Genomic DNA, 9,911 nt, shown 5'->3' with positions numbered 1-9,911 from the left:
CCCCCGGGCCAGCACCCGCCGTGAGACAGCTCCGGCCCGCGGGCTGTAGCGCTGGAGAGGGGTTTCGGGGCGAGGGGGCGGCCTCGCCGGGGAGCCCCGCGCAGGCAGGAGCCCGCAGGGCTGGGTGCGGGCAGCCTGTCCGCCTTCGCAAAGGGGGGAAGCGAGCGTGAGATGAGCCAAGCACCAGGTCGCGGGGCAGAGCTCAGCCCTCTCTGCAGCCAGAGCCACAGCGCCAAAGCCGACAGATCCCCCCTTTCCCCTACCAGCACTTTTGACAGGCAGCGCAAGTCTCCAAAGGGAGCCCTCGCCGGCAGCAGACCCCACGAAGGGGAGCGTTTAGCATCCTTCAAAGGACAGCATGTGCTGAGAGCATCACTGAGCAGAGGGGAGAGACAGAGCTCAGGTGAACACGCAGCTTCTTGGCCTGGGTGTCCGTGTGTGTGCTGCACTGCACCGCACAGGTCTGACTGGCGGGAGAAAGCTGGGATCCATCTGTCACCTGTCCTGTGGTGCTTCCAGCACCGCCACTGTCTGGGCACGCATCTAGGTGTCCTATTTTTGGACTCTGGCATGTGCACAGGAGGGACACAGTGCTAGGAATTGGCTCCCTCATTTACCAAGTTAGAGAGCAAAGGTGTTTAGGATTGCAAGAGCCAAGCAGGCTCTGGTCTGAAGCAAGAGCTGTAGCATACTGCAAGTTAGAAGGGAGCTGGCAGCCAAGAGAGCTGGCAGTCTTTTTCAGTACTCCTGCTGAGTGAGGTAGGTGCTGAGCTTTAGAGATTACGTTGGGTAAGACTGAGCCCAGAAGCAGCATTTCAAGTCTTGTCATGATTGCAGCTGATCTCAGTGCAAAGCCAGGGATTTTGATTGCTAGTGGGGGCGAAGAGAGAAAAGCAGAAGAGCTTCTCCCGGTTGTCCAAAGGCGACTGAGCAACACAGGGGGATGTGCCCTAGCGCAACCGCCCTTGGGCTACACATCACAGGGGGTGACGGGGTGCTTTCAGTGAGCTGCTGTCAGAACAAGGGAGAGACAGGTAGGCGTCTGGCTCTCACGCAGGGATGCGAGAGGGGATGGAGGGTGCTCCATCCCAACCTCAGAAAGAGTTAAAAGTGAAGCCCTAAGTGCTCACCTGGCTCTGCCAGATCTCTCACCATCTATTTGCGTCCAAGTGTGCCCAGCAAACACACACTGAAGTCCCCATGAATGACTGGAGCGCTTCCAGCTGACAGCCGCATCTCTGCTCACCGCCAATGGCAGCACACCCAGCCTGGGAAGCACTGACATCATTTCTGGCCAATAGCAGCTCTGAAAAGGGATGCAGCAGCAGCCACTGCTGCCGTCTTAGAGTGAGATAAGTAATATATAGAAGGATGGAAATGTGTGTATACACACACCCCATCACTGCACTGGAGACCTGCTCCCCCAGGGCAGTGGTAGCAGTGCACTCCACCACCCCACTGTACAAGCTGGGGTGCTTGTCCCACCTTACAGCACCCAGATGTTCTCAGCCATCAACCCCAGCTGCACCCCACCCCTGCCAGCTAGACATAATTGCTCCAGAGCTGCCACAAAGGAGCACAGACAAGGGGAGAGAAGACCCTGTGGGTAGCCAGGACCAGCCCTAGGAAGGGCTTTGAATGCCAGGACAAAGATCTTGGGTCAAGGTCTGTCTTCAGTGGGGACTAATGGAGATGTGGTATACCCAAGAGATGCCTTCAGTCACCCATGGGGTGGACAGATGGGCTGGTGCCTTCTCAGAGGCCATTTAGATGCCCAGAGTCATTGCAGGACAGAGGAACAAATGGTTTCTTTTCCATATGGATATCAAGATCAGTAGGATGGACTGGCTCATCATCAGGGCATACAGCAAGCCCATAACAACTTGAGGGTTGTTTGTGGTGGGATTTTCTCGTTGTGGTCACACAGGAGGGACTAACCATTCTCGGGTGGTACGTGGCAGCTGGACTGGCGAGTGCAGTAGTCCTGCACCAGGCAGGCACGCAGACTGGTTCTTGGGTTTGCCATGATGCTGGCGGTCTTGCAGCAAGGATGTTTACTCTGAAATACTTCACTGAAGTAGCCCATTGCCAGGTACAGAAGAAACAGAAAAGACCCCTCACGCAATTCTGGGGCTTTTCCCCCCATATATCTGTTCCCAAAGGCTAGTTACTCCATTTCCTCCCAGTTCTGCTTCCCCGGCCCCACTGCTGCTCCAGCAGCCAGAGCAGGGGTGGAAGACTCCAGAAGGGGCTGGGATTTCCCTAGTGAGGGTCCCAGCACAGGGCAGGCAGCACAAGAGCAGGAGGGAGAGCAGATGCGCTGGGTGCCCCGCGGTTAGTCAGATGTTATCAGCAGAGGAGCAGGGTGGGGTGCGAGTACACCTTGCTCTCCAAGCTGACTTCATCCTCAGCTGCAACTCCTCCAGATTTGGGAGGGGAGAGCAGGAAAGCAGTCTGCAAATCGCTCCTGTTTCATAAGATTACCTTTGCAAGGAGAGAAAGACAGACACCAGCCTTTGAAGCTCTCCTTACACCAGGCAGAGCAACAGCCACTGTTTTACATGTGCCACAGCTGTCAGCACCCTCCATTCCCCCAGCTCTTGCCTTCCACTGCCAGTTCCAGTCCTCGCCCCTCAGCTGGGACTGGAAGCACTTATTCCCCCAGGAAAGCGGGCAGGGGTGGAGAGCCCCAGGAATCGTCTCTTTGTGGGGGCTGTCCCCATTGCATGGCAGCAGCAGAGGATTCCCCAGCCCCAGGACTGAGAAACAGCCCATCAGGGTGCTGAACGTGACGGAGGAGTTCTCCTTTCTCCAGCCAAGCCAGCTTGGCTGCTGGTTGGGATTCCTCAAGCAGAGCTTGGCATCGTCTCTGGCAGCTCCTGAGCTGGTTTATCTGGTGCGGCTGGTTCGGAGAACTGCTCTAATCCCCATTTCTTCCCGCTTAGCTGGAAGAGGCCTTGGGGCTCTCTGTGCAGGAGGCCAGCACCACACACCTGAGCTAGGTGCTAGTGGAAGTCAAGGCTCTTCCCCACACCCAACCCACCAGTATGCAAGACCTCACGTTGGACTGTACATCTTTTGATGTCCTCTTGGCGCAGCCAAGAGTGCCAAGCAGTGCCCTTTTCAGCGCGGCGCTCAGACATCCGCTTACACGCTCCTGACAGCGCTCGGCTGGCCTGCACCGCCTTGCCAGCACCCGCGCCTCGGCGTCCAGCCAGCTGGCAGCCTGCAAGCCGGCCTCCTCCGAGACACGCTACCGAGCAGAGTGGAGAAAAGCCGGTCACTCACTGCTGAAGGGCTCAGGGACTGGAGGAAGCACGTCCCTTCACAGGATGGTCTTCTGCACCAAGGGCTTGCAGCAAGCCCAGCTCCCACACAGAGAGGGGTCCAGCCAGGTGATTTTGGCAGCAACTAGTGCTTATTAGAAGAGTGAGAGAGACTCACAATGAAGACCAGTCCCCAGAGTCGCATCACCCCAAGGAAAAGGGCTCCCCATGATCAGTCTCCTGCTGCCTCCTGGCTACCGTACCCACACAGTCACCCCAAGCAGTGGGCTTTTTGGTGGCCGTGCAAATCAAATGGGATCTCATTGTCTCAGCCAAGAAGCCAAAGGGACAGTGCCCTCCACATGGCTGGAGAAGGTGGCTTGTAGCACCCTCCGCTCATGACTGGCCTGCCGCCCTCCCCCATCTGCAAGATGCAAAACCTCCCTTGCCTCTCCCAAACCTCCTGTTTTCTCCCACTAGCTTAGCACCTGGCTCCTGGCATGGATGCCAGCCGGCTGCTGCCCAAATCCAGGCTTGGAGATGCCGGGCACTGCTCAGCTGGGTTTGTGTTTTCTTATCCTGCACATTTGCATGGGGAGGATTTGGGGGAAAACCCAGATGTACAACGCTGAGCAGAACAGGCGCTAATCCCCGCTCCGGGGGTGGCAAGGAGCAGGGGGGGGTGGGCAGTGCCGGCTCCAAACCGCTCCCGGCTCAGCTCCGACAGCTTTAGCTTGCACAGACAGGAGAGGATCCCAGGAGGTCCCTCCCTGCCCCAGACTTTGGGGTGAGCCATGCCGCAGGGAGGGTGCTGCAGCCAAGGGTCCCCCACTGCCGCTTAGGGCCAAGCCAGGTCTGCTCAGTGGCAATGGATGGGTTGTCATGGAAACGGCATCTGCTCGGCCTCAGCCCCCCAGGGAGGCAGCCGGACCTCAGCAGCATCCGCCGGCTACCATTTATTTTTAATAGGGCTCAGCAGCGTCGCGTGGCTTTGTCTCCATGAGGGCCCCAGAGCAGCAGTGAGCGCTTGGCTCCCTGCAACCCTCGGTCAGGAGGAGACAACCTACATGTCTCCTGGTTCAGGTTCTCACAGCTTCAGCGAGTGGGACCTTCTCATGGGGAGGATAAACACGGTCAGATGAGCAAGTCTGAGTTCAGTCCATACTGTTTTCAGAGGCCGCTTCCACTGTCCCAGCACCTTTTGACTCAACAGGAGTTGGGAAGGGAGGAACAGGGGCAGGTCTAGACTGGTGAGGGCAAGCCCTGGAGAGCACGGTCCATCACACTGGCCCTTCGCAGCCTCCTTCCCCTACCCAGGCTAGAGCAGGGTCCCTGGGACAGCATCACTGCCTGGCTTGGCTGATGAATGCCACTACCATGGGGGATGGAGCATCTCCCCCAGGGAAGGGGGGGACCACAGTCAGGGTCCTGCTGAGGGACTTGGTGGGGTCCCAGGAGCACCCCAAGAGAAGTGGGTACAAGGCAGGAGAGCAGCACAGTGCTCTACACTTTTCCCTGTGCACAACTGTTAGAGGAGCAGAGGGAATCAATATGGGACACAGAGGATGAGGTGCTGGGCAGAGGGGTCAGCTCCAAAGCAAGTCCCCAGTGCATTGGCATGGGGCTGCAGCCCCCAATGCTCCCAGGGAACCAGCTGCCGCTGGAGGCCAGCCATGAGTGCCAGCCTGCTCCCCTGGCAGTGCCAGCAGAGTTTCAAGCCTGTGCCTGTCCTCCAAGATGCCAGCAGCATCCTGCCCTAACAAGTGCCAAGGAGCTGGGCCAGCCTACAGTGCCTCCTCACACTGGCACTACCACCAGAGGTGGAGCCAGGCCACCAAGCCACCCTCACTCACGGGAGCAGTGGAACAGAACACCGCAGCAGCCCCATCCAATGTCCCTGGTACACAGCAGTGGCACATACATCCCCCTTGCAGGGCAGCACACATCTGGGATGGGGGGTAACCCAAGAGTCCTGGCTTCCAAGCCTTGCTCCACCACACAGTGCTGCCAAGGCACTAGTGTTGGCACCACAGCAGGACTCATCTCAAAGCTGCCATGCTGACTGGGGGAACCGACCTCACGTGCAGAGCACGCAGCAACCCCGAGCCTGCGCTCGCCTCCCCAGACAAGCACCAGCTCCACTGTGCTGGCAGCTCAGCATCCTCAGCTGCCCTCTGGGAATGTTGGCCAAGCGGCAGGCAGGGAGCGCAGCAGGCTCCAGCCAACAGGAGACATGACGCCATCCCTTATCTCTCCAGGGGGAAGGGAGGGGGCAAATTGCATCCTCCAGGCTCAGGTGCACCAGTGCTGGTAAAAGCTAATTTCAATGCAGAAGATTCCCTTTACATTTGTCATTACTATTCATGCCACCATCAGGCTAAACAGAGCGAGTTAACCCTTTGGAGGAAGGACTGTGGTGGATGTTTCAAGGAGGAGGAATAATACAGGTTTCCTCCTGGAAAAGTGCTTCTCATGGCGTTTCAGCCCTGGATATGTTTGAGAGGGAGCTGGGGCAGGTTTTCTCCTGCCCAACCACACTCAGCTCTGAGCTGGAGCAGTGGGGTAGCACACTAGGAACAGGGTGGTCAGGCATGACTGGGACATGCCACTGGGAGACCCTCCAAGTGCTCCTGGTGGCAGGACCTGACCATCAACAGACATATTACCCCACCCGCATCCTTTGCCACAAGCAGCAATCCTCACACACAGCTCTGAGTTACCTGTCCCCCTGGGGACAGGTCTGCTTCTGGCAGATGGCATCACCAGTGCCCACACCATGGAGGGTCCCACAGTCCTCACATGGGGACCCTGCCAGCCCATCCCAGGATCAGCCCTTCCCTCCCCAGACCCTGCACTGCTGCGCTGACTAATGCTCTTTCCTCCCCTGTACAGTTCTCCAAGGAGAAATACATCCTCGACTCGTCACCAGAGAAGCTTCACAAGGAGCTGGAAGAGGAGCTGAAGCTGAGCAGCACTGACCTGCGCAGTCATGCTTGGTACCACGGCCGCATCCCCCGGGAGGTGAGGAGGGGAAGGTGGGTGGCTCTGGGCACCCTTTGCTTGGGCTGCTCAGGGAGAGCACCCTGAGGCCACACAGGCCCAGCAGCTTCCCAGGAGGAAGCTGGTGGTTAAGGGCTTCATTAGCTGAGCTGCCTGGTTTTGCCATGGGAAATGCTCCCCTGCAGCTCAGAGCCAGGGGCAAGGGGAACAAGCCAGTGCCCCAGATAACACCTAGTGGAACATCCACCCATGCCCTCAGTCCATCCAGTCTGAGCCACTGCCCTGTCCCCTGCCAGGTGTCAGAGAGCCTCGTGCAGAGGAACGGCGACTTCCTCATCCGCGACTCGCTCACCAGCCTGGGTGACTATGTGCTGACGTGCCGCTGGCGCAATGAGCCCCTCCACTTCAAGATCAACAAAGTGACAGTCAAGTCCAGCGAAGGCCATACCCGCGTCCAGTACCTTTTTGAGCAGGAGAGCTTTGACAATGTGCCTGCCCTCGTCCGCTTCTACGTGGGCAACCGCAAGGCCATCTCCGAGCAGAGCGGAGCTATTGTCTACTGCCCCATCAACCGCACCTTCCCCCTGCGCTACCTGGAAGCCAGCTACGGGCTGGCCAACGGCAAGCATGGGGGATCCCACAGCCCCGTCAGCCAGAAAGGTGGGCACATCAAGAGGAGGAGCATCACCATGACAGACGGCCTGACAGCAGACAAGATCACCAGGGCTGAGGGTTGCCCAACCAGGTGAGCACATGGTCTCATCCCAGCTCAGCTGGGCAGAGGACCAGCCCCTGGGAAAGAGGCAGGGCCACACTTGGTCCCTGCTCCCTGGTTGCAGGGGTTTGGGCTTGGGGATCGAAACTGTCCCTGCTCAGGTGTGGAGAGACACCAACAAAGTATGGGGGTAAGAACCAGTACCCAGCTGGAACTGGGGTTTTGTCCCAGGCCAGCCACACTGCGCTACCACAGCAGACACCCAGTGAGCAGACATGACTTTAGCATCACAGGCCAGAAGCCAGAGAGTGTTTTACAATCACCCAGCCCAGGATTACCAGCATGTCAGGGCTTGGCAGAGCCAGGGAGCCAAACTTTCCTAGGCAGATGCCAGGGGAGAGCCAGTCCCAGCCACCAAAAGGGCATTTGTTGATTTGCTTTTGAAGGGCCTTTTTAGTTTTAGAGTCCTTTCTGTTCAGCTGGAGCATTTGCAAGGAGTTATCAAACAGAGCTGAAAGCCTGATGGGCCAGAAGAGACTGATGGAGCTGTGCTGATGGAGGTCTGCACAGCCCCTGCACGGCTGATCCACTCATGTTAACCCTGGAGTGGTTTGGCTTCTCTGGAGGTGGAGAAGGAGATTTCCTTTGCACAGCTTGCTTTCAGCAGCCCCAGGCTGCCCAGAGCCCGGCAGGGAGGGCAGCACCACACATGTAGCAGCCAAGGGGGACCCATCTACTCCTGCCTCCCTAGTGGGACACAGCCTGTTGTTGAGCCAAGCTACTTTCTCACCACCCTGACCTTCTCAGCCCAAGGGCAGGGTGAGAACATGCCAGAAGAAAACAGGCAACCAACTGTCATGGCAGGGAAAAGGAAAACACTCAAACTTCCAGAAGAGCATATGCGTTTCCAGAAGAAGAGCCCAGATCTATCAGTCTTTCCTCACCACTCATATTTTCCCCAAACCCCTTATCACCACCACTGTTCTCCCAACCTTCTCACGCTGTAGAGGCATAGCACTCAAGACCACACACATCATGGCAGCCCAGCCCTCACCCATGGCAGAGAGCACAGTGAATTACCTGCCATTCCTCCTTGCAACCTTCCCTGTGCACAGCCCCCCCAACACACAGCAGCTTTTACAACACCATTGACATGCAGTGTTTGCATCAGGTCACAACTGCTGCCCCACCAGCCCAAGACCTCCTTGCTTGCTATGCAGCTGCTTGTGCACACACACTGCAGCTCACTGACTCCATCAGGAACCTGCTGGGCTCCGAGTCCAGCTTCCAGGTACTTCCTACCTCTCCCAAGCTTTGGGTCACAGCAACAGCTCACCTAACCATCCCAGCACAGGTCACCTAACCAACCTTGCAGCACAACACTAGAAAAACTACCCTCCATGACTTTTTTGCCAGACCCACTTCCCCACAGCACCCATGAGCATAGCCACCTCACCCCAACATACCATAGCACCAGGGCATCCCTCTCCCATGCTCCACATGACCAAACTCCCCAGAAGCAGGGCTGTCTATCCTTTATATAGGTACTGACCCCTTCTGGTCCCAGCTGCCTGCAGGGACTGCCCACTCATTGCTCCAGCTGAGCTCGTTATGGGTTCAGCTTGTTATGGGTAGTTGTGGAAGGAGGCGATGACCCAAGGGGACGTGATGGGACAGTAAACCCTCATCACAGCCCCTCTGCCCTTGCCTGGACCCTGTCTGCAGGGACTAACTTGCCCCATCTGCCCCCCTCCCCAGTGTGTCCCTGCCCCATCACAGAGACATCATTCGCAACTGTGCCGTCAGCGTGGACCAGATCCAAGACCTGCACTCCCCGATGTCCCCCATCTCCGAGAACCCAGCGTCACCTGCCTATAGCACGGGTAGGCATCGCCCCTCCATCCCACTGGGGGCAGTGGGGACGTGGGTCAGGCTGGGCTTGGCGTGGGTGTGACGCAGGGACCTGGGGAGGGGGATGGAGCTGGCTCTAAAGACAAGCCCCTGTGTCACTCCTTGCTAGCGAAACCCCATCCAGGTCTTTGCATGGCAAAGAAAACTGTCCTGATGGAGGGCTCAAGCTCAGGAGGGCACCTCATCCAGTCCTCATCTGCTTGTCGTGCAGGTGTCCTGGGACCGGCTGAGTCCATTTGGGCAGCAGGGCTTTCCCTGAGCTCCATGTCCACGGGCTGCTGCATCTGTGGCCCCTATGCGTGTGCCTGTCTCCAGGCTCTGATAACAGGGTCTCCTCTGCTCCCTACAGTTACACGGCTAAAACCGCATGCCTGCCAAGCCGCTGGGATTGTCCCGGCCTCTCCAGTCATAAGAAGGTCCAGCGAGCCCCAGCTGTGCCCAGGGAACAACAGCAAACCTCTGCCAGACCACAGCACCCACTCGACTCCCTGCCATGGGTATGCCCATGCCTCCCCCTCTCCCTCCGTGAACAGCTACAGTGACCCGGACACGGGGCATTACTGCCAGCTCCACCCCACCTCACCCATCAGCAGAGACCGGCCAGCTCATGACACCAAGCAGCTGCCAGCAAAGAGCTATGTGGAGAGGCTAAAGGTGGAGGAAGGACAGAGAGGGACTGTGGAGAATGGCTCTGGGGAAGCAGAGGCAGGGCAGAGGCTGAAAGGAGAGCTGGACTTCATGGGCTTTGTGCCCCCCACCATGGAGACAACCTCCTCCTTCAACCCCGTGGCCTTCCAGTCACTGCTTATCCCCCTGGAGAACAAACCCCTGGAGATGGCTGTGCTCAAGAAGGTCAAAGAGCTGCTGGCAGAGGTGGACGTGAAGACACTGGCCAAACACATCACCAAAGTGGACTGCCTGGTACGGCCGGGGCCAGGCGGGAGGGACAGGCACTGCTGCCCTCTGATTGCTCTGGGTTGGCATGGGAATCAGAGCACCCCCGAGCATGAGGACACCCC

General features: G+C 58.0%; 1 protein-coding gene across 1 annotated transcript in view; it reads left to right on the top strand.

Moving 5' to 3' along the window:
* Positions 1 to 9,911, top strand: part of SH2D3C (SH2 domain containing 3C) — a 25,459-nt gene that overhangs the window by 12,699 nt on the left and 2,849 nt on the right. Inside the window, exons 4-7 of the mRNA XM_009888033.1 lie at positions 6,159 to 6,287; positions 6,563 to 7,011; positions 8,740 to 8,864; positions 9,242 to 9,813. Of these exons, the coding sequence (XP_009886335.1) occupies positions 6,159 to 6,287; positions 6,563 to 7,011; positions 8,740 to 8,864; positions 9,242 to 9,813 (1,275 nt within the window). The remainder of the gene's footprint in view (positions 1 to 6,158; positions 6,288 to 6,562; positions 7,012 to 8,739; positions 8,865 to 9,241; positions 9,814 to 9,911) is intronic.

The sequence above is a fragment of the Charadrius vociferus genome, unplaced genomic scaffold (genome assembly GCF_000708025.1).
Source record: "Charadrius vociferus isolate BGI_N301 unplaced genomic scaffold, ASM70802v2 scaffold56, whole genome shotgun sequence".
Lineage (NCBI taxonomy): Eukaryota > Metazoa > Chordata > Aves > Charadriiformes > Charadriidae > Charadrius > Charadrius vociferus.
Note: the sequence above shows the minus strand (reverse complement) of the source record. Positions and strands in the feature narration are given on the sequence as shown.